At 37.2% G+C, this 25,658-nt stretch overlaps 1 protein-coding gene and 1 pseudogene across 1 annotated transcript; both read right to left on the bottom strand.

Moving 5' to 3' along the window:
• Positions 1-2,193: 2,193 nt before the first annotated feature.
• On the bottom strand, positions 2,194-11,527 carry LOC145239155 (sodium/hydrogen exchanger 9B2-like). Its single transcript, XM_080102439.1, has 14 exons — positions 11,389-11,527; positions 11,020-11,199; positions 9,876-10,046; positions 9,369-9,511; positions 8,815-8,942; positions 8,544-8,626; positions 7,634-7,726; positions 6,843-6,968; positions 6,273-6,379; positions 5,407-5,556; positions 4,714-4,822; positions 4,258-4,394; positions 3,274-3,475; positions 2,194-2,852 (listed from the first exon to the last, which is right to left on the bottom strand). Exons 2-14 carry the CDS (start codon positions 11,114-11,116, stop codon positions 2,722-2,724), a joined length of 1,677 nt encoding a protein of 558 aa, XP_079958565.1. The 5' UTR covers positions 11,117-11,199; positions 11,389-11,527; the 3' UTR covers positions 2,194-2,721.
• A 922-nt stretch (positions 11,528-12,449) lies between these two features.
• LOC145239502 (phosphatidylserine synthase 2 pseudogene) lies at positions 12,450-14,853 on the bottom strand (annotated as a pseudogene).
• Between the last annotated feature and the right edge of the window lie 10,805 nt (positions 14,854-25,658).

The following is a 25,658-nucleotide window of genomic DNA, read 5'->3' as shown; positions in this document are numbered from 1 at the left end:
AGTGTGTTCGAATTGTTTATAAAGGTTAAGAAGCACTGCCGTAAGGAATCAGACACAATGCGATTTTAAACATAGCCTAATTGCTTGTCCTATACATTAAGAGCCCCTCTTTGTTTGCCCAGGCATGCGAAGCTTCACTCGAAACTAGCTCAGCCAATTTTATCAAAGTACAAATATTGTTTGGAGGCTGTGGCACTTAATAAATTCGATGAATAATTGATTTCGTTGATAGCCTCTTCAGTTTCGTCAGATAAAGCGTTACGCTGTGCCTTGGATGTGTGTTTAACTAGTGGTTTGTGTATCACGTTAAGACTTTGACCTTTTAAAAAAATCCATGACAATGTTAACTTTTATTCAAGCAAAACATTTACCATTACCACTGATACAAATGCCACTGTTTTTATATTAAAAAAACACCTTCATAAAATATTGCTACATCACAATACAAGATGAGCAAAAAAACATATTCTGTCAAACATAAATTTAAAATTACCCCATCTAATCTGTCATAGCCTGACATCTCAGGACGTAGCCTATGCTTGACATATCCTGTAAATTTTATCATTTGCTGTTTGCAAATTCATTACCAACCTTATCCCGACTGCTTTCTATTCAAAGGGCATTTCTGTGCATGTAAAATACCATCTTTGCATGTGAAATAACAAGGTGCGTAAACTTTTATCACCAAGGGTTAGCAAACTTTAGTTTTAGCATAGCAAATGACACCTTGTAAAGGTCGCCAGTTTCGGTTGCTACCTGATAAAGCTTCATTTGCAATTACCACGTTTATTTGTTCCGAGTCAAAACTTCTGTAAAACATTGTTTTTTTACCAAACTGGTGCAAGTTAAGAAGAAGAGATTATACCTCTGTGAACACTAGTTATACTGAAAATATGTATAGCCCACATTCTACCCTACAGTATGTTTTTAATAGGACCAAAATGCAATTTTATATGTGTTGTTTAATATCAAAAGGTAGGAGCTGAATAACGTTTCGTCGACACTGAATGTTTAATACTGGTCGTTTGTTTTGCGGCGGACTGCTCAAGCTAACAACTGCGACATTAATTTATATTTGCGGATAATAATCGGAGATAATTCTGTAAACAAAGGCCTCTGGCCGTATACAATGGACCTATAGTCTCTATTGCCGAAGACTGTCAAAGGTTACAAATGTTTGGTTTCATCTGTCTGATACCAAACCGAAGACTTGACGCATTGGATTTAACATATTATACGGAATTACTTGTGGCAATGTCTCAGTTTTGTAAAAAAGTTTAAAGTTTGTGCTAATTTCAATTGTAAAATGGAAATTGTCAAAGTCATATGTGAGAAATGTGCTAATTTGCATGCAACCTTACAATTTACGACATTTACAGAGTTTTTATGTACAGTTCGGGTATATCAAAGCTCTTTAAACAGTCTGAAATCCAAGTTTATCTGATCATAAAAAGGAAATATACATTATTGAATATTTGTTTAAAACCTTATTGTAAAAGTTAATGTTGACTTCTGCTTCAAAATTATTTTTAAATCATAACTGTTTGTAATGCAGTGAGAAAAACCGCCAATCTCTGCTTGAATCTGTGATCCCAAGTGACCCCAACTAAACAGTCGAAGCCTCAGAGGGTCAATCATTATGACTTGAGATTTGTAGATGCACAAAATACTGGGAACTAGGACAATTGTGCAGTGCCAGTTTTGGACAGCAGACTTTTGCAGGGCAAATAGCTTCCGCTAAAATCCCCCAGCAATGCAACTGAGTGACTGCAACCATTTTGTGGCCAGCGATTATAATTAACTCTCCTTGTTTGTTTTTTGCTTGATAAGGCAGCTAGACTGAAGCGAAGAAAGCGTTGTTTACATGTGTATGTGTTGGTAGTTATATTTTGAAGTAATTTGTTGCAACAAAAATGGCACTATTTTCATGGATCACGTGACTTGGTTGTAATACACAGTCTCCATAAAATTGGAAATTAAATTAAAACAATTACTTTAGGCCCAAGTGTCTAAGACTTCCGTTAGGTAAGAGAGGGTTGGGCCCTTTTCGGTCCTTCAGAATCAATTAGTTCTAGATATACATACAAAAAGCAAGAAATGTGTTGAGACTTACGGACGCGACATTTCAGTTCTTAGGAAAACGGTCAAGAGGAATTTGAGCAGAAAGAAGAAATCTGTTAAAACGTTTTCAAATAAATTTGATTCATTTATTGTTGTAAAATTGTCAAAAATATGGTAACATTTAAATACCGTACGTCACAAGTATGGCAATTAAAATTAAGAAAGCACCTTGGTAGAGTTATAAATTAGGGGCACAATAAACTCATTTCAAATTAGCTTGACAACACTTTCGAACAGAACTGGGTACAGAATAGCGTTGTTTTACACGAGGGGAGTTGTAAAATATACGATGCCAAAATAAGCACAAACAAAAACACGCACAGTGATTGCATGTCGGAATAAATTAGGAGTAATAGTGTACAAAAAGAACTGGTGCAAAAAACAACTGTTACACAGTTTTGCCAACGCCATGAGAAGTACTAGTATGAAAGCAAAGTACTCACTACGAAAAGTACCTATATGTAAACCAGGTTTGTTATTACCAAAATAAGTGTGACTTTAAATCGCTGTATTGCGGTGACCACTAAATGCTCTTGACGCAAAAAAGTGAGAAAAATAGGTAACAAAATGTTTTCTTCAATACAAATTCGGTGTTGTTTTTCATAGCTGTATGACGCTGTCGCCTGTGTTGCGCTTTGGAGAGCTCTCGTGCGACACCGAGCGTTTCTTTAACGGTACATTTTCGGAGTCATTCCACTTGGTGTCGCCAGTGGTAAAATCCTCTTCACTGCCTACATGTGAAGAAGAAAATTTAAAGTTGGCAAAAACAATTACAAGACCAGTGCTTTCCATAGGGCAGTGGCAAAATACTATTCATTTCAAAGGTGAGAAAAATATATTAAGAAATAGGCTAATTCATGGTTGCTTTCATTAACCTTTAAAACTTAAGATCACATAGGTTTTTTAAACTAGACAATCCCGAAGATAAAACAACAGTCTTGTTTTGTATTGTAGCTGAAAAATTGTGGCATTATTAGTGTCACTTAGATGCGTAAAGGTGCGTAGCATGACTTCTATTATTTTTAACTTGCGTGCCCCACAGACTCTTACACTTCACCCCCAATCCCGAAAAAAAGAGGGACAACTTTTCCATCATGGCAATTGCTTAGGGTCAAGGGCAATTCATGGGGTCAAAACTCCACAAAAAAATACCATGTGACTTTTGATCGTTGTCGTCCTTCTTATCTGATTGTAGCAGACTCGGTCCAGTTAACCCGATAGCTGCTGCCCCCAGTGGAGCTGTGATCAGAATTGAAAGTACTGCGATGGTCAAAATTTGCTTGGTCACCTTGATTATGTCATCGGGAGCGTTTTGCTCTTTGGCGAAGTCGAGGGCCAAGGGTCCAATGGCTGCCTAAAACGAACCTTGACATTTTATGCGTTTTTTGCCTTGTGGCATCAACATAGCACATGGACACAAATTTTAAACGAGGACTTGTGGGCAACAATTTAGTTTAAAGCAAAGCAGTTCTAAGTTTGTTTTATGTCATGGACCGTCAGCCCGATTAACAGAATAGCGTGGAATATTCCAGTAAGCATGCACGCCAAGCATTTTGGCTTTAATATATTCCTTTACAACACAATTTCGAGAATCTCATAAAACCGTAAATGCATATACAGTTGATCTCGAAATCTAGACGACGTCCTGTGGACCAGTGGTCGGCAACCGCCGGTCCGCGTCCCGGTACCGGTCCATGAGGAGTTCGTTACCGGGCCGTACAATTTTTTAGGTTAAACGCTATAAAACATTTTCACCATATATCCCGGGGATGATAAACTAATTTAAGCGTTTTTATTGCTAAATATTTGTAGTTTTTTTGAAGACCGGTCCGCGATAAAATTTTAGTATCAAAAACGGTCCGCAGTGCAAAAAAGGTTGCCGACCCCTGCTGTGGACCACCTTAAAAGTCATCATGTACCACCAGAGAAAAACTACCTTAAAGCGACGTTTGTGTAGCTGCAGCACATTTATACTTCACTCACAAAAAATCAAGTTGTGTCTTTGTATTTGATTTTACCAGCGAATCCAAATTCTAGCCACATATTCATCGTTGCCTTAAAGCTCTTTAGTGTATACATCTGGTTTAAGGGCTTAAAAAATAGAAATCCTCACAACCCCAATCGAATAGTTTCTACCTGTACAGTTGCCTTTGGCATCCACGCGAGGCAAACAAAAATCTTCTCCCGCAAATTAAGTCCAGCGAAGGAAACAGCGCCGAAAGTGGCCAGGGCCCGAAAGAGCAAACCAATGGCAAGAACGGCAATACCGAGACCTTTAACAACAATTTAGAATGTCTACTAACTTATAGGAACTTAAGATGTCAAAACACGATATGTTTGTTACAATAGCCAATATACAACTGTACTATGAACGTTGCTTATAATGTGAATATTTTCAAACAGTTGGAGCCATTTTTTGACCAAAACGCAAAAACAAGCCTTTGTTTGACCGTAAAAGAAAGACAATTTACAATTAACCAGTATTCCTCACAGGAAAACCTTAATTGCTTTACGTACTGAATACCAAAAAATTATAAGTGCTTTGAAAATATCATCGCATATCGCAACTTATAACGTCGAACTTTCGCTCACCCACTGTGTCTGGGTCTAAACTTTCGATGGTGATTTCGGCTCCGATTAAACCGAACATGATTGGCTCAAACACTCGCCATAGCAACGACATATTCTCTGAGACGGGAATCTGAAATTAAAAAGGCCTAATTTAAATTAAAGCTAAAAAAACCTTTAGTGGCGCTGTAATATGAATCGAGAGTACTGTGGTGTTGAGGATTTGCTTGACCACCTTTTGATGACGTCATCGGGAGAGTTTAGTTTGATTTAACACAAAAAACTTTTCTAAGACGATTTTGTTCGCTTAAAACGTGACACGAGGATTAGATTTCGAGTAAAAGAAGTTGCTGATTTATTTGCAGGGTTGCCATACGGTCCTTATTTCTAATAAATGTCCTTGTTTTTGACTTAAGTCCTTATTTTGTCTTATTTTCAACAATTACACGTCAAATCTCTGCTACAAGTAAAAGTAAACCTAGACCTGAGTTGTCGTGAGATGCACGAAGTATTTTGTATAAATAAGGAATTGCTGGAACAGATTGTTGCTGGCAAAAAAGATGACATGTGATATGTCATGGCTCATATAAATGCAAAGATTTGTAAAAAAACGTTTGTTTCGAATGGTATAAAAGTGTAATTTTACGGTTGTCCTTATTTGGGTGTCCATGTCGATGGCAACCCTGTTTGTATGGGTGGTCGATCAAATTCACCGACCTTCTCATCTTGCCATCGCACTGAAGCAACGAAAGAAAGGACAATAGCCGCTAGTGCTCCGGATCCAGGAAACCCAGCTATTTGACTTCCAAATATGGAAAGAATTCCTAAACTTGTCACAAACAAGGTGCGGATAAGAGTAACGCCTTTCTGCAACATCAAAATGGAAAAGCGATTAAAGAATATTTATTTTAGGTATTGTACTTGTATTGTTTGTTAAATTTGTCCTTAGTTTTAGGCGCAACCGCCTTGTGTTCACATTCACAAGGCTGTCGGTTCTAATCCTATTTCGGTCGCTGGTGTTTATCCGTGCAAGAAACTTAAGTGGCATTGCTCCAACCCAGTGGAACCTGATAAGTTGAACTAAATTGAAATCACCAACTAGGCTACCTCAGTCAAAAAATCAAATAAAACTGATTCAACGGACTTGCAATAAAACAGTTTTGACGCAGCCACCCAAAAGGCGTTGCCCGCCCACCGAGAATAATTATTTCATTCTTAAGAATGAAACAAAAAAACAAACACAAAAATGTCACCAAGCAACCATATTTAGTCGATTGAATCGCACATATTTAGTCGATTGAAATGCACAAGCAACATAAAAGCTTCATTTTTAATGGGGTCGAACATTTCTTTAAGGTTGGAGTAGGAGAATTTTTTTAACTTCTTCGCAACCCTGGTAAAAAGGATGACTTGGGCCACAATTTATCAAGCATGTTTTGTCTTGTTTACCCAGCGGCCGTTTCTAAAGATCATATTTACCCTAATGTTTCTTTAGACCTGAAAATTGCGCTAAAATATATAACTTTGAAAATATAAGCCATACAGACCTCGGTTGAGAACCACTGAGCTAGAATACTGCTTACCTTGGAGGCAGTAGGAACATACCACAGACAAACTCCCATCAAGATCCCTGCTGCTATTCCACCAATCATTTCAAGTGGACCACGAAATATGGTTAACACTATTGAACCTGCAAATAAATAATTTCGTCATATCACTTAACACAGCAAGATTAAAAACAATTCATCCGCAATTAAAAAGTTAATTAAAAAGACCTGAAAAAAATTGCTTTTTTGTTCGGTGTTCGTTTTTTTGACAATTTCTCATAAAAACGCCGATCTGCGTGTCAAAACTAGCCAAAAAACGCAACTATAAATTAAATTAAAAACAAGCACTAAACGAGCCTTTTTAACGACCCGACCAAAAACACAAGTAGTAACCAGTGATAAAAAAAACGCAACACCAAGTCGCAAACCGGCCAATTGGACGGAAAACCGCCACCATGGCAACACTTTTGTTATGTGGGCAATATCGCGCTTTGTACAGGTCATTTGACGTCAGGGCAATGCACACATTTAAAGACAATCACATTGACCACGTATAGGCGTCAGAATTAATAGGTACGCTACTGAACGTTGTCATGATACTCTTACCTGCACCGGCGCCAGGGTCTCCCAGTGTCGTTGATGCGGTCGTCGCGTTTTGTTGCCAAGATGCGTTTGAACTGTCTGTTACACCGTATGCGGTTGTACTGACGCCGTTGTCTGTTGCAGAACTGACTACAAAAATGGGGGCTCCTCTAAAATACGCAATCTACGCAATCTACGCAATCTGTACGCAATCTGCTTATAAAACGTATGCAACCTTTAAAAAATGTTGACGGTTAGGGCTTTTAGGGTCTGGGTGAGGGTTTATAATAAAAATAACACTATAATTTAGTTTTAGATGTCCAGTTTGGGCTTAATATTCTCATATGTGTTGAGAGTGGTACTAAACACTGTATGGTACCGCATGTGAACACTTGTAGAGAAAATTAGACCTGAAAGGCATCTGAAATTAAATTATAAAGTTAATTGTATCACAAACCGTCACCCTGACCCTAATAGCACTAACCATCAACATCTCAGTTAGTTTTTGTTAGTAGATTGCGTATAGCTTGCGTAGATTGCGTAGATTGCGTATTTTAGAGTGGCCCCCAAAATGGGACGTATTTGACACCAAAGCTAAGTCAGTGTTGTAAGTCGGACCGGGCTTTTTGGGTCAGATTCTGTTCAAGTTTGAAAGAAACGGCTTGATTGGGGCCTGACTTCACACTTAGCATTATTTGTGCCACAATCTTACCAACTTTCGTGCCAGTTTTTTTCACCAAACAATCGGGTACTGCCACGTCTTTTGGATTTTCAGGGCCTAATTTCGGCTCGCTTGTAACAAATGCACAACTTACCGGAGGAGAATGCGATTCCAAGCACAACACTGAATCCACTAATTGCAAGAACATCGTCAAAACTCGAGGCGGCTATAACCAAAGTAGGGATACCTGGACAGAAATATAAAAGCAAAAACGTAAATTCGGAAATGAGTTGAGTTTATTTTGTTTTATTAAAAAAATGTGGCATGCAACTGCACTTAAACAATCACCAAGCAGGAAATATCAGCTCAAAGGTATAGAGCGCTTTGTAGGTGGATTAAGGCAAACAGCATAGAGGTTAGTGATGGGACGATACCAGGTTTCAAAGCGAGTACCGATACCGAGTACGAGTACCACGTAAAATACCTTCGATGCCAAGTACCGAGTACGATTACCGAGTACTTAAGTATAGTGTTGTATATCAGTGGCTAAATTATCTGCCATGGCCGGGATACAGGCGACCACAAACACATGCAGAAAAACGAAATCTCCACACGATAGCGAAAAAAAAATTAACCTGGTGGATCTTATTCCCCATTTTGTTCTTTCTGAAGCAACAATTGGCAAAAAGTCGCCCCTATTCTTATAGTGTATACCGGCCTTCGGTAACGAACGTTGGTATCGAAAACTGAGACAAAATATTTCATTACCGAGTACGAGTATCGATACCACTAAAATCGTTCGATATACCATCGATGCCGAGTACCGGGTACCCGTCCCATCACTAATAGACGTAAACCATCATTACTTAGGCTTATGTGCCCTTAGCACACAACGGAAAGAAGGGGCTTTGATGGGACCAATCCTAGGCCCACTACTCTGTTTCTGTGTTAGAACAGGAACTTTTATATCGGCTATACCACTTCTCACATAATACTGCATCAAATGAAAATCATGATGTGTGTAGCTACTGATTATATTATTGATCGATATTGATTTTTTATACCTTGCTGTGTGCCGTAGCCTTTTTCCTGCAATGTCAAAAGTGAGGGAACAATAACTGCTGGGGTAACTGCGCCAAGGACAAATCTACAAAATAGTGCAGTTTAGTTTATGGTACAGGTTCAAGTCATTGCTCTCTTTGTACAAATTAAACTTTCCATTCTTGTTCCTTAACTGGTTTGTTAAACTATATTTTTCAGATTGAGCAGAACTTTTGATTGAACACAAATAAAAAACAGACAAACAAAAAGCTTATAAAATCAAACTAGTTTTACCCCAATAGAAAACCCCATTCCCAACCAAATCCAAGCAAAAGATAGCAGGATATGGCACAAGCTGTTGACTCGACTAAACATGGAATTGCTGTTAATCGAACACAAACTCCTTTCATTTTCTTGAGTGCCTAAAAAAATTACAATCAGTAAAAATTGCAATAAAATATACAGAGTGTCAGGATATCAAGTTTTTTTTTTTTGTGAGTTCTAATCCAATAATCAAAAGTTATAGAATTTTATTTAGTTTTTCAGTGCAGCTATTTGGTGTGGAAGTATATAGTTTACACTGTGCTGTTGGAAAAATATTGAAGCTCAGTGATCAATGCAGTTTTGACAAGTTAAATTTGACACTTTAAAATTCTGGTGATATAATGCCATTAACCTAATTGGATTGTATAATACAACATATCATCCAGACACAGTATTGGTAAATGGTTAACCAGACATATGTTGTTGACACATAACCACAAGGTTAGCTTCAAGGGCAGAAATTTAGACAGCAATTATGATCAAAAATTCTTCTGAATTAATAAAAACCATAAACTATGGTTTACCGCTGCATCCAATTCTAGTCCAGCTTTGACCAATATAACAGTTAGTGCTATTAATCTTAAAGCACTTGACCATGCTGGATCAATGTACGCTGCAAAATTTATGCCTGGAATGTTTCTCAATGCAAATCCAGCCAGTAGCATGCCTAAAATAAAAAACTTCTATGACTATGTAAGTATTATTTTAACACATGTTAGAGCTTTTTCAAAATCATTCCAAATTCCAGTGATAACTTTTTGAAAATTGGGCCAAGATCAACATATATGTATACTGGGATCAGCCCTGATGCATTCATGCAGACCAGCGATTGCAACATACTTATTTTAAACAATGGTATAAATGGGAATGCATTAGATACCGGGTTGATTCAGCATAGCACTTTCAATCTGTAACTTATAACCTGTTACTTTTTTGAACAAACTTAAAAAAAGAAACTGAACAACTACTGTAAACCAAAATTGAAGCTAACTAATATAAAAATGCCCAACTACAGATAGAGGTTTGCTTACCCAAAAGAGATGGTAAAGGTGGAAGTTTTGGAATATGAATTAGATCAACTAATTTTCCAGCCAGTATACAGCAATCAATCAAAATGATAAGACCAAACAGGTTACCTCCTGGAAGGCAATCACTTCCAACAATTGACCAAGGCACAGCCCATGACAATACAAGAAGACAAACTGTCAAAAAAATATCAGCAGTTATTTTTGTATATTCTTACATGAGTGTACTGTAATGTCTAACATATGTCAGTACTAATCTTATTTGCATGCTTAATAACATAAAAGGTTGGCCAACATGTTTTGATAGAACTTTTGAATACCTTGATTGTAAGCCACCTGTTGCGGGGGTTGGAAATAATATTAGCATGAACATGGGGAGGAAATTATGGTGATTAAACATACTGAATATGGAAAACAGGTGTTCAAATTGGGTACACAATGCACAGTTCTTAATATTCTCAGCAAAAAATACCATGGTTTAACAAGCTATATGCAATACCATGGTTTAACAAGCAAAAAATAGCATGGTTTAACAAGCTATTGTCATAACTTTATTGCAATTTTTACAGCATGATGTTATACTACAGACCACCACCAGCGTTTACACCAGGGGTGGGCAACCTGCGGCCCTTCATTAACGGTTGTGCGGCCCGCAGAGACGCTTGGATTTTAAAAGTACTGGCAAACGAGTCCAATTATTACATATTTTTGAGCTGATTAATGCGCCTGGCCTGATGCTAGTTTTCTGCGACCTGGCAAAATGTGGCTAGAAACAAATACGAATTATACTTGTAGTTAAGCATATTTGGTAAGAGAAACCAAGCCAAATCACTTTGTGTTATACACAGGTGCGGCCCGCGATAAAATTTTGATAGTTATAATTGGCCCGACAGGAACAAACCCCTGGTTTACACAATCACTTGAACTAAATTCAGTTAAGTGTCACATTTAACTCATGGTTTTGATGCACACAACTTGAATAAACTTAACTTAATCCAATTACCACTGATAAAAAACGGACCTAACAATTCTGACTCACTTGATAGTTTTTGTTGAAAACATAGATTTGCTTAAAACATTGCAGTTTCTAATATTTTTATAGAATACAGTAGAATGGTAAATAGAATACAGTAAACAAACAATGTTATACCATTGGTTAGATAGTTATCGATGATATTTTGTGCACTAAAGAATGCATTCTCAGATTTGGATGACACATTATCAGTTGATGATTCTGATTCCATCATTGTTTGACTTCATATAAAGATGGTGCTTTTATAGTTGTTATTTTTTGTCATGTAAAATCTTGATTAACTGGTTGTTGCTGCAACTGCAAATTTCCATAAGCTATTAATACAATAGACTAGAACAACCTGGAATTGCAGTGTTAATTGTTTTCCGTCAGTCTGTTAGGTTTAACTAAAGAAATGCAAATCAATAACAACATCGTAGCCTGACTTCGATTGGTTTATTCCGGTATGGCTTTTGTTTTACGAAAGCTTTACAGTAAATGACCTACGGCTACGGTAACTTCCAAACTCAATCAACCAAGGCAAGAATTGATCACAATGGGGGCTTCCCCTCTGTACTTTCGTCACGTTGAAAATTTCACAAGTGCCGGTCTTTTGGCTTTTTTTCGTTTCGCCGTCTTTTTCTTCTTTCACTATCGCGAATGCATACTTAATAAAAGTGAAAACCTCATAAATGACTTTAAAATCGTATTTCAGAGAAAAATGTGCATTCCGTTAAAATATGAAAGGAAGGGGTGAAGTCGAAGTGCTTCGTTCGGCTTGTTTATATACTCTCACACGAGATCCGACACTGACGGCACAGCGTTTTTTGTCGAAACGCGTGAAGCAGCTTTGCAATGAGTTGTGCCCAGTGGTGGGATTCAAATTTTTTGTCAGTCGGGTCTATCACAAAAGTCATATTTTTCAGCTTTTTTAACAAGTAATACTAACCGGTTCGCTGATCTCACAAAAATTTCGTAAGACAGTTCTACAGAACCGGTGCGAACCGTCTTAATCCCACCACTGGTTGTGCCCATGCAAGACATTGTCTCAAATAATTTGCAAACATGTATTAAAGAGATATTAAATTTGGGACATATTAGGACAAACAATAGATCAATATTTAATGTCATGGTCTGTGACTTCTTGGGGGACTTACTCACTTCCACAATATAGGGGTGCTTCCCAATTAGTCACCAGCTTATCTTTTATAAACTGTAGACATGCCATCATGGGCGCCGGCAGAAAATTTTGCAAGAGGGGGCAAATTTTGGCTCATACTTTACCACATCAAGAATTTGTTACATATGAAGGCATAAATAGTGTGCTTCACAATTGAGTTGCCTAAAAGTTAAAGCATTTAACGATGTCACAAATTCCCGCACTGCCACTTTAATTATGTTTGCTGCAAAATATGTTAAATTGAGGTACACTGAAATTCCAAGCGGGGTCAAGTGCCCCCTTTTGCCCCTACGTGCCGGCGCCCATGCATGTCATGTAATCTGTTGACATGTCATGTAAAAATATGTCATGTTTTTCAGTTCTAACTCCTTTCCCCATATTCTCAGAATTGAAATAAAGTCACTGTTTATTATAAGTTTTGTTTTGTCTACTCATAAATTCACAGGCATACATAGATTTAAAAGAGTGACAAAACATTATTTCTGAATTAAGCTGTGGTAAGCAATACAAAATAAAAATGAGTGGCAAACATCAGTAATTCACACAAATCAGTAACAGCTTGTAGTTAGTTTACAGAAATTTTAGAGGTAAATTAAAAAACGACAGGACACACAGCATGAACAGTGCACAAATGAACTTTAAATACATTTCAGAAACTTTATCTGGAATAAATAAATTATGATACATATAAAAATAAAAAGCAAAAATGGGTATGAAAATACAACTTTACACCATGAAGATAGCGTTTTCTTGCCAGATAAATATTTTTTAATGTGTAACAATTTTTTCACAGCATTATAACAATCCTAAAAATAGGAAAATAGTATACTATTTTTTTATTAAAAACAACTTTTTATAAATAAACCACAGTTTAACAAAATAATACTAATTTAACAACACACATATACTTTTCACAAAGGTGTAAAATGGCAAGGTTTTTATTTTGGAAGTCTGAAATTTTTAATCATTTATTGAGCAAAATTCAGACAACAATGTAAATAGCAAGAGTTATGCGATGGAGGCAGTTTTTACTGCCAATCAAACAAAATCATAATCCACAGTTGAACATTATGACACCACTACAACTGCACACACAAGAATGACTTGGAAAATTATTAACTAGTTGCTTGGATTACCGTTGGCATGTAAAGTCACACGCTTTCTAACACCATCGTGCGGCTCTTGGTCAGACCAACCATCACTAAGCTCACTAGCTGAAGAAGTTTCAATCTTTTTGTGTTCCACATTTACTTGAAACCATCTCCTAAACCTCGGGAATTTCATTTGAAACTTCCAAATGGTATAAACAATGTAAGTAAGAAGTACCACCAACCAAAACCACTGGATATAGGCTGGGAAAGGTGTAGACAATACATCGCTACCAAACTTGACCACAATTAAAAATTCGGTGATAATAATGGCACTAATCATCCAGGCTTGCTGACCAAACTTTTTGGCAGTTCCACCAGCATAATCATAAAACTCTCTTACTGCGACTGCACCCCACAGAAGGTAGGCAATAAGTCGACCAATGACTATTGGGTGATCGGGTGGAACCCATAGTACAAACTTAAGGTAAAAAGTATTCAGATCTGTCAGGAGAAACATCATGTTTAAAATCAAAACAAAGAGCCATCTAAAAAGATTCTCAGTCGGCTGCCATTTAAATTTTACCCAGCTGTAAGGACTAAACTGGCTTACAACCCGACGCATTTTGCCACGGTATGATGAAATATTCCATAGCCCATGCCACTTGTATTCTTTTGCGGATAGGTGTTTAAGACATTGCATGCCCAGATATATTCCAAGGCCATTACAGATCAAGAAATCCATTATCCAGTGATCCCACCAGCATTCTGAAAAGTTAGGCAGTTGATGTTCAAAAGTGTACTCTAATAATTCAAAAGCAATGCTGATACAGTTTGTTAGCCAAATGTCACGTAAAATTAGAGCTTTGAAAAACCAGCCCAAGAAATGTGCTATTACAAATCCATCTAGCTTGTCAACAAAGTTATGCAAGGGTCCATTTGGATGTCCAGGATCCCAGAGTGTGCATTCACCACCATAGGCTCGGAAATCTAAAGCTTGATTCAATTTTGGATCAATATAAGTAAGCATGAAGCGAGCATCAGAAACAGATTGAAAGAGAAGAAAAACAAGGCCCAGTTCATACAACACGCTAATACATAGCATCAGGCGCCAAAATGCTGGATGCGGACGTATGAAAGGCCCATCCTTGGCTTGGGTAATACCAAAGGCCAAAAAAACTAAAACTGAAGCAATAATTCCTCGCTTGATGTTGAATTCCCGGTCATCACTTTGATCATCTATGAAAACAACATATACCAAAGCAATCACACCAAATACTAGCACTGATATTGTGTGTGCCCTCCAGAAAAATGTGTTTGTTCCATCATCATATACAAGAGATTCAGATTCTCTTCTGCTCTTTGAGTGATTGTTATTCTTTTTATGGACGGAATGAGTTGATGTTTCCAGCATATTTTCAACACACACAATTCAAAAATGAAAGGCATACAACTGTACAAAACACACAAACAAATTTTAGGACAATATCTGGCATCTACACGGTACCCCATAGAATTAGAAACACTTTTTTTTAGCTTCGTTATATTTCAACCAACAATCAAACATAACGTACGTTAACTTAACATAACACGGCGGCCTATCTGTGACATAGATTAAAACCTTCTGAGTATTATTTTCACCATAAAGTAACAATACTGCGCAACCCTCCGTATCGTCCAACTCCGCAACGCAGTAAAACTCTGTTGCCCTCCGACCATTAGAGGTCGTCACTCGAAACCGCCACCTGGTGCACTTTGTGCGGCAATGGGTAAAAGGTAGACCAGACCAGACCAGCGAAAAACTTGGACCAGTGGCGCCGTGTAGCGCTGTGGATATGTTGTATTTTTTTAAACAATAAAATTATTAATTATAGGTAGAAACATGATTTTCGTTAAAAAATACCTTCAAATCACACGCTTACAAAAATCCCAAGTCACCATCCTCCCGGAAGAGGAATTGGAGCAAGATGAACTTAAGGTCCATTAACCCTTTGTAAATCCTATCAAACTCTTTGTTAGAAAACAAATTATACATCAACTTAAAGGTATTTAAAATATCTTTCGTTTGGTGTAAGCTTTATACACGAGCAAAGATGTTGAGACCGCAAAAACACAGGAATACTGAAAAAAAAATCCTCCTCATCAATGATCCGACCAGGAAAAGACCACTCAAACCTATATTTTTATTATAAAACCATACATCATCTGAAAGGTATTTCAAATATCTTTCGTTTCATGTAAGTCTCATGTGCGTGAAAAGATGCTAAAAGGGTGGAAGAGTGGGATCATTTTACAAAAATCTTCCACATCACCAGTTCATCCTCCAAAACACCACTCAAACCTCTATTTTTATTAACAAGCTATACATCATCTGAAAGGTATTTAAAATATCTCTCGTTTGATGTAAGTCTCATGTACGAGCAAAGATGTTGAGATGGTGCAAGAGTGGGATCAATTCTCAAAACTCTTCCTCATCACCAGTTTATCCTCCAAAACACCACTCAAACTCCTACTTTCATTAACAAACTATACATCATCTGAAAGGTATTTAAAATATCTTTCGTTTGATATAAGTCTCATGTACGAGCAAAGATGTTGAGATGGTGCAAGAGTGGGATCAATTCTCAAAACTCTTCCTCATCACCAGTTTATCCTCCAAAACACCACTCAATCTCCTACTTTTATTAACAAACTATACATCATCTGAAAGGTATTTAAAATATCTTTCCTTTGATATAAGTCTCATGTACGAGAAAAGATGTTGAGATGGTGCAAGAGTGGGATCAATTCTCAAAACTCTTCCTCATCACCAGTTTATCCTCCAAAACACCACTCAAACTCCTACTTTTATTAACAAACCATACATCATCTGAAAGGTTATTTAAAATATCTTTCGTTTGATATAAGTCTCATGTACGAGCAAAGATGTTGAGATGGTGCAAGAGTGGGATCAATTCTCAAAAGTCTTCCTCATCACCAGTTTATCCTCCAAAACACCACTCAAACCTCTACTTTTATTAACAAACTATACATCATCTGAAAGGTATTTCAAATATCTTTCCTTTGATATAAGTCTCATGTACGAGCAAAGATGTTGAGATGGTGCAAGAGTGGGATCAATTCTCAAAAGTCTTCCTCATCACCAGTTTATCCTCCAAAACACCACTCAAACCTCTACTTTTATTAACAAACTATGCATCATCTAAAAGGTATTTAAAATATCTTTCCTTTGATATAAGTCTCATGTACGAGAAAAGATGTTGAGATGGTGCAAGAGTGGGATCAATTCTCAAAACTCTTCCTCATCACCAGTTTATCCTCCAAAACACCACTCAAACTCCTACTTTCATTAACAAACTATACATCATCTGAAAGGTATTTAAAATATCTTTCGTTTGATATAAGTCTCATGTACGAGAAAAGATGTTGAGATGGTGCAAGAGTGGGATCAATTCTCAAAAGTCTTCCTCATCACCAGTTTATCCTCCAAAACACCACTCAAACCTCTACTTTTATTAACAAACTATACATCATCTGAAAGGTATTTAAAATATCTTTCGTTTGATGTAAGTCTCATGTACGAGAAAAGATGTTGAGATGGTTCAAGAGTGGGATCAATTCTCAAAAGTCTTCCTCATCACCAGTTTATCCTCCGAAACACCACTCAAACTCCTACTTTTATTAACAAACTATACATCATCTGAAAGGTATTTAAAATATCTTTCCTTTGATATAAGTCTCATGTACGAGCAAATATGTTGAGATGGTGCAAGAGTGGGATCAATTCTCAAAACTCTTCCTCATCACCAGTTTATCCTCCAAAACACCACTCAATCTCCTACTTTTATTAACAAACTATACATCATCTGAAAGGTATTTAAAATATCTTTCCTTTGATATAAGTCTCATGTACGAGAAAAGATGTTGAGATGGTGCAAGAGTGGGATCAATTCTCAAAACTCTTCCTCATCACCAGTTTATCCTCCAAAACACCACTCAAACTCCTACTTTCATTAACAAACTATACATCATCTGAAAGGTATTTAAAATATCTTTCGTTTGATATAAGTCTCATGTACGAGCAAAGATGTTGAGATGGTGCAAGAGTGGGATCAATTCTCAAAAGTCTTCCTCATCACCAGTTTATCCTCCAAAACACCACTCAAACCTCTACTTTTATTAACAAACTATACATCATCTGAAAGGTATTTAAAATATCTTTCGTTTGATGTAAGTCTCATGTACGAGCAAAGATGTTGAGATGGTGCAAGAGTGGGATCATTTCTCAACAGTCTTCCTCATCACCAGTTTATCCTCCGAAACACCACTCAAACTCCTACTTTTATTAACAAACTATACATCATCTGAAAGGTATTTAAAATATCTTTCCTTTGATATAAGTCTCATGTACGAGCAAAGATGTTGAGATGGTGCAAGAGTGGGATCAATTCTCAAAACTCTTCCTCATCACCAGTTTATCCTCCAAAACACCACTCAATCTCCTACTTTTATTAACAAACTATACAACATCTGAAAGGTATTTAAAATATCTTTCCTTTGATATAAGTCTCATGTACGAGCAAAGATGTTGAGATGGTGCAAGAGTGGGATCAATTCTCAAAAGTCTTCCACATCACCAGTTTATCCTCCAAAACACCACTCAAACTCCTACTTTTATTAACAAACCATACATCACATAAAGGTTATTTAAAATATCTTTCGTTTGATATAAGTCTCATGTACGAGCAAAGATGTTGAGATGGTGCAAGAGTGGGATCAATTCTCAAAAGTCTTCCTCATCACCAGTTTATCCTCCAAAACACCACTCAAACCTCTACTTTTATTAACAAACTATACATCATCTGAAAGGTATTTCAAATATATTTCGTTTGATGTAAGTCTCATGTACGAGAAAAGATGTTGAGATGGTTCAAGAGTGGGATCAATTCTCAAAAGTCTTCCTCATCACCAGTTTATCCTCCAAAACACCACTCAAACCTCTACTTTTATTAACAAACTATGCATCATCTAAAAGGTATTTAAAATATCTTTCGTTTGATATAAGTCTCATGTACGAGCAAAGATGTTGAGATGGTGCAAGAGTGGGATCAATTCTCAAAACTCTTCCTCATCACCAGTTTATCCTCCAAAACACCACTCAAACTCCTACTTTTATTAACAAACTATACATCATCTGAAAGGTATTTAAAATATCTTTCCTTTGATATAAGTCTCATGTACGAGCAAAGATGTTGAGATGGTGCAAGAGTGGGATCAATTCTCAAAACTCTTCCTCATCACCAGTTTATCCTCCAAAACACCACTCAAACCTCTACTTTTATTAACAAACTATACATCATCTGAAAGGTATTTAAAATATCTTTCGTTTGATATAAGTCTCATGTACGAGCAAAGATGTTGAGATGGTGCAAGAGTGGGATCAATTCTCAAAAGTCTTCCTCATCACCAGTTTATCCTCCAAAACACCACTCAAACCTCTACTTTTATTAACAAACTATACATCATCTGAAAGGTATTTAAAATATCTTTCGTTTGATGTAAGTCTTTTTTACGAGCAAAGATGTTGAAATGGTGAAAGAGTGGGATTAATTCACAAAAGTCTTCCTCGTCACCTATTCAACCTCCAAAACACCACAACTCTTCCTCATCACCAGTTTATCCTCCAAAACACCACTCAAACCTCTACTTTTATTAACAAACTATACATCATCTGAAAGGTATTTCAAATATCTTTCGTTTGATATAAGTCTCATGTACGAGCAAAGATGTTGAGATGGTGCAAGAGTGGGATCAATTCTCAAAAGTCTTCCTCATCACCAGTTTATCCTCCGAAACACCACTCAAACTCCTACTTTTATTAACAAACTATACATCATCTGAAAGGTATTTAAAATATCTTTCGTTTCATGTAAGTCTTTTTTACGAGCAAAGATGTTGAAATGGTGAAAGAGTGGGATTAATTCACAAAAGTCTTCCTCGTCACCTATTCAACCTCCAAAACACCACTCAAACCTCTATTTTTATTAATAAGCTAAACATCATCTGAAAGGTATTTAAAATATCTTAACCGGTCCAGAACCCTGTAATAACGGCTAACCACTGAAGCCAAATACTCCCTGGTCTAGCTTATGGGTGCGGACTTATATTTAAAACAATTTTAAAACGGCGTACGTTACACCGGGCACGTGGCAACCCACCACCAATACTAATACCAACACCACCAAGTTTCACAGCGCCCAGAGAAAAAGCCATAACATCGACTAGCGACGCGCTATTTAAGGCATGCGGAACAGGAAGGCGCATTCCGGCGCAATCAACGCTTTGGAAACCAATCACGAGATGGCGTAATGGTGAGCTAATGTCGTTCTGTCGTCGTTTGCGTTGTAAAGGTAAGTTTTCCATGCCTATCTGTGGCCGTTCCAACGGTTGGAAACGTTTTCCAACGTATTGTGCATTGCACATTCTACGTGAAGCCACGTATATCTCAGAGTCCTTGCAGTTCAGACGCGCCACAGTTTTGAACATCCGATTGATAAAGCTGTTGGTTATATTATTCATTGACGTGAGGCAGCCGAAGTGGCCATACAGCGATAGAATATCACTAAAGAGATTACCCTGCTCAATAGTCTTCGCTCTGCCAATGACACTGAAGACGATGTTGGTGAGAAGATTTAACATGATCGCCTTCTTTTGTACATGCCCAAGGCTTCTTGGATCTTCATTTCACTCGTTTAATTGCCGCATCATTTTTGCCTTACCGTTAAGAATCGACAAAAATATCGCTATCTGGCTTGCCGTCTAGAAAGTGCTTGTTGACGGACGTTTCCTTATGGTGTTTTATTGTTGCAAAATTACAAGCATCGAACGAGCACACGACATGTTTAACGTTTGAAAAAGAAATGTGCAGACTTTATTGAATAGCAATTTAGCAAATCAGAATTGTCAATGTAAGGCCGTTTGTAGGACACGTCGGGCAGAAAATTTCGGTCTGGTCAATGCACTGCTTCGCCTCCACCACAGTGCAGTGAACCGCTGTGTTTGCTAACGATACAGAGTGATTATTACCTGTGGCAACTCCATAAAGGTAAGTGTAAAACATGTCCTCGTTATAAGTACAATGACATTTCCTGATGTAAGAACCGTGAGGTCCATCGAGTTCCGGATACAACCTTGTGAAAATGAATAATGCTGTTGCAAGGCGTCCTCCAATGCATTGACTCTTATCGTATTTTAAATGTTTATAATTTCGATATTTCGTTCCGGAGACCCGAGGTGGGATTCGAACGCTTGCTGGAGAATTTCTGCAACTTATGAAGATGCACAGGTTTCATAAAAGGTCTGTTCGAAATTGTTTCGCCATTCGGGTAATGTAACCATATTATACTCGCAATTATTGCTGTAGAAATCCTTACCACGAATGATCACCGGACCCGTTAAAGTTATGCATGGAACCCCAACTTTCCACGGAAACCCGATTGAACCGTCTTTCTCCAAAAAGCTCATTGTTAGTCATCAGAATCGATTATTTGGGAATTATGACGTAATATAAAAAATGTTGGTTGCAAAACCGCTTTAGTACTGAATCCGATCAGTTGAATACTTTGAAGTATAGAAGATTTAATAAACCATATGATGTAAAGTTTGTTAACAAAAAAGTTTTTAAATTTCCCGGCTTTGGTAGATGAGAACCAGAGATAACCTATTAGATATGATTGTCAAAAGCAGTTTTAGGGTATACAACATTCAACTGTTACATATGATTAACAGTTGTAGATAATTTAATCGGCCTTTTGTGGGGTAATTTAAAACATGTTTCGAACAAATTAAAGTTTACTTAAGAACTTGTCACAGTGCGGACAGGCCTGGTGTATACTATGCTAGTGCCAATAAACACTTTTATAATGCATTTTGGATAGCAACAGCTGCTGTTAATACTACTGAAAAAAACATATCAATTAATCAAGCCAAGCATAAATCAACTGATTTTGAGAAATTGGCCAGTTGTTTGGAACAGCTTGGTTATCCTGGTGAAGAATGGGTGGTTCCTTTCACTAAAAAAGATTGTAAATGGGGCGATTTATGCCTGCTAATGCACAAGATCAACAATTTAACTAATCGTCGAAATTTGTCGTACCTGACTAAACGAAATCAAGAAAAATTTCGACGAAATTATAACTACAATTCAAGCAAGTAAGTTATCTTGCGTTGTTATTGGGAAATGCTCAGGTTAATAAACATTAAACTTTGCATTAGATGGAACGATAGAGACAAAAAGTTACCTCCAAGATGACGTGGAAAAACTTCCACCACCAACCAAAACACAACCTAAGGTCGTTATTTATTGCATTACGTATGTAACTTTAGCTTTAGCATGCCAAAACTAAATTTACTGTCATTTTTTAATGTAAATCGGATATTACTAACGTAACTTTTGTGCCATGTTGAGGTAATAATTAAAGTAGGCAATTAAGTAAAACTTATGATTTTCACACTTGTTGCAGGTTGGACAGGCAGTTGTATACACCAACCAACAAACAATGACAGTTGCAGAGGCACATCAAATTCTTAAAAATCCAAATTTGTCCCTTATTTCTGTTTATCCACCGTGCGATCCTAAAAGCGGTGATATTTATGTATTTAAGTACGATACGAATAACTTATGCCAACACGAAGACTGGGCTTGCGACACAATTCCATGGGTATGCATCGCAACCAAAAGAGTACCTGTTAAGAATCCTGTGATTCGTAAAAGATTCTATTGTCTAAAAGGTGGCGATGGTTTCTTTCGAAGGTCGTATCGTTTACTTAACTTTTCAGAATCAGTTTTTCATATTCTTGTACATTACTTCGGTGATGAAAGCAAGGTAAAAAAATATTCCCACGGTAACCGAAAAAATAACGTGGATAAAATCCATACCAGGACATTTCCTTCAACCCTAGAAAATGTCCTAAAAAAAATCCACCAAAAAACCGAAGATACTATACAGGGAGCTTGTTAACGAAACAGAACATGGTTGTCCATCAATGTCAATGAAGAAGTTCAGAACAAATCCGAAACAAGTTAAAAAATGAGGCCAGGAAGCAACAAGTTTCGCACGATGATCTATACGCTGCGTATCTTACAGGTCTGACGCTGGATGACTTTGTTTTAGATTTTCGCTTGCTTCCAAGATTCACGATGTGCCTAGCAAATTCTTTTTTGATAAACGAGTTTTTTAGGTGCCTAAAAGTTACAAATGGTTCATATCTTTTTTATGACACTATGTTCAACTGTGGAGACTTTTATGTAAGTATCCTGGTTGGCAAAAACACAAATTTTAAAGAGGAGCCAATAATGCCGCTGGCGTTTCTTCTCCATGACACAAAGGAAGAAGCCAACCATGAACTGTTTTTTTCGACGTTGAAAAGTTTTTTTCCTCAGATGCAAAAACAAGGGGTTAAAATTGTTACAGACAGAGAGAGGGCCATCACCAACGCCATTAAAAAGGAAATGTCGGAGTGGGACCATTTTCTGTGTTGGAACCATATCCTGCGTGATATTCGATTTTGGGTAGAAAAGAAGGCTGGAACCAAAGATGACCGCGTGGTGTATGTTTCACATATTCGGTCTTTGCTGAATAGCAAAACGGAAAAAGAGTTTAGCACAATGTATGAAGATTTGCAACAAAAGTGGTCTCCCGTTTTTTTCGGATGATGTATAGCTTGTTAACAAAAATAGAGGTTTGAGTGGTGTTTTGGAGGATGAACTGGTGATAAGGAAGACTTTTGAGAATTGATCCCACTCTTGCACCATCTCAACATCTTTGCTCGTACATGAGACTTACATCAAACGAAAGATATTTTAAATACCTTTCAGATGATGTATAGTTTGTTAATAAAAGTAGGAGATTGAGTGGTGTTTTGGAGGATAAACTGGTGATGAGGAAGACTTTTGAGAATTGATCCCACTCTTGCACCATCTCAACATCTTTGCTCGTACATGAGACTTACATCAAACGAGAGATATTTTAAATACCTTTCAGATGATGTATAGCTTGTTAATAAAAATAGAGGTTTGAGTGGTGTTTTGGAGGATGAACTGGTGATGAGGAAGACTTTTGAGAATTGATCCCACTCTTGCACCATCTCAACATCTTTGCTCGTACATGAGACTTACATCAAACGAAAGATATTTTAAATACCTTTCAGATGATGTATAGTTTGTTAATAAAAGTAGAAGTTTGAGTGGTGTTTTGGAGGATAAACTGGTGATGAGGAATACTGTTAAGAAATGATCCCACTCTTGCACCATCTTAACATCTTTGCTCGTACATGAGACTTACATCAAACGAAAGATATTTTAAATACCTTTCAGATGATGTATAGTTTGTTAATAAAAGTAGGGGTTTGAGTGGTGTTTTGGAGGATAGACTGGTGATGAGGAAGACTGTTGAGAAATGATCCCACTCTTGCACCATCTCAACATCTTTGCTCGTACATGAGACCAACATCAGACGGAAGATGTTTAAAATACCTTTCAGATGATGTATAGCTTGTTAATGAAAATAGAGGTTTGAGTGGTGTTTTGGAGGATGAACTGGTGATGAGGAACATTTTTGTAAATGATCCCACTCTTCCACCCTTTTAGCATCTTTTCACGTATATGAGACTTACATGAAACGAAAGATATTTGAAATACCTTTCAGATGATGTATGGTTTTATAATAAAAATATAGGTTTGAGTGGTCTTTTCCTGGTCGGATCATTGATGAGGAGGATTTTTTTTCAGTATTCCTGTGTTTTTGCTGTCTCAACATCTTTGCTCGTGTATAAAACTTACACCAAACGAAAGATATTTTAAATACCTTTTAGTTGATGTATAATTTGTTGTCTAACAAAGAGTTTGATAGGATTCACAAGGGGTTAAAAGACGTAAAGTGCATCTTGCTCCCATTCCTCTTCTGGGAGGATGGTGACTTGGGATTTTTTTTACGTGTGATTTGAAGGTATTTTTGAACGAAAATCTTGTTTTTACCTATAATTAATAATTTTATTGTTTAAAAAAATACAACATATCCACAGCGCTACAAGGCGCCACTGGTCCAAGTTTTTCGCTGGTCTGGTCTGGTCTACCTTTTACCCAGTGCCATCGGTGCCACCTACTGGACATTATGAAAACCTGGTGCCGAATGTGCACTTGGTGCCAAAGTTGCACGAGGTGCCGTTTTTTGCTCGCGAACCCGTCTCTGCGTTGTTGCCGCTGCCCCGGGTGTTTTGTCAACAACCACGTGATAAAAAAGTTTACCGTTTGTGAAGTAAATTATAAAAATACAGCACAACCTTTGTTGTAACTGCCTACACCACAAGAACAACGACTGGCTAGTTTCAACCGAAAAAAACAAACAATTAACACCCAATGTTACGTCACAAACGTAAGGTTACTTAGCCTACAAAAATTAACGTTGTCGAAAGTTTCAGGCAGGTCAGAACATCGTTGAAACAAAGTACACTGAACTTTAAAATTAATTATGCGACACGTTGTAAACGAAACAAGCGACGTTAAAGCGAACAAAAAGGATCATTGTGATTGCTAGGCCAGAAGTGTGTGCGCTTTGTTGCGTGAAAACTAAGCATTTTGTTATAGTTTAGGGTTGCCATTCGTCAGGATTTTCCCTGACATGTCAGGGAATTTAGTGTTTAAATCTGCGTCAGGGAGAAATGTGAAAATGTACTTAAAAGTCAGGAATTTGAGAAAAAATACATATATATACTATGAAATTAATGTACCAACGGAGAAAGTTTCTAGTAGTTAGCTACAACCGCGTCTATACCATGAAACGTAAAGAGATAAACTGGCGGCGCGCAGGTTAACGTACGTGTTACTGATTGGTGTGTGTGTGCGCGCGTAACAATACCTGTTTGTTACTAGATGTTTAACAATGTGCGTTAAATACACAAATAAAAATCCGCTTCTCAAGAAAACACAGCATTCGATGCTACATGAGAACGTGGGAAATTTCATTTCCTTAACTGTGTACTTAATATGCAGCGAACTAACTAACAACTAAAAGTCGAATGCGTGAGACATAAAAACAACAGTAGCAAAAGGGCCTGACGGTGGAATTAGGTTGTGTAAAGCTTATATACTGCAACTTTAATGCATTCTTACCATATGCATCCGCAGAAAATATATTTGGCATTATATGACGTCATATAATGCGGCATACCCGGAAAAAATTCAATGTCGGCGCCTATGCTTAGGCTACATGAGTGTACTGTAATGTCTAACATATGTCAGTACTAATCTTATTTGAATGCTTAATAACATAAAAGGTTGGCCAACATGTTTTGATAGAACTTTTGAATACCTTGATTGTAAGCCACCTGTTGCGGGGGTTGGAAATAATATTAGCATGAACATGGGGAGGAAATTATGGTGATTAAACACACTGAATATGGAAAACAGGTGTTCAAATTGGGTTCACAATGCACAGTTCTTAATATTCTCA

The sequence above is a fragment of the Phallusia mammillata genome, chromosome 7, assembly GCF_965637545.1.
Source record: "Phallusia mammillata chromosome 7, kaPhaMamm4.hap1.1, whole genome shotgun sequence".
NCBI classification, from domain to species: domain Eukaryota; kingdom Metazoa; phylum Chordata; class Ascidiacea; order Phlebobranchia; family Ascidiidae; genus Phallusia; species Phallusia mammillata.
The sequence above is the reverse complement of the archived record's forward strand: the minus strand, read 5'-3'. Positions and strand labels throughout refer to the sequence as shown.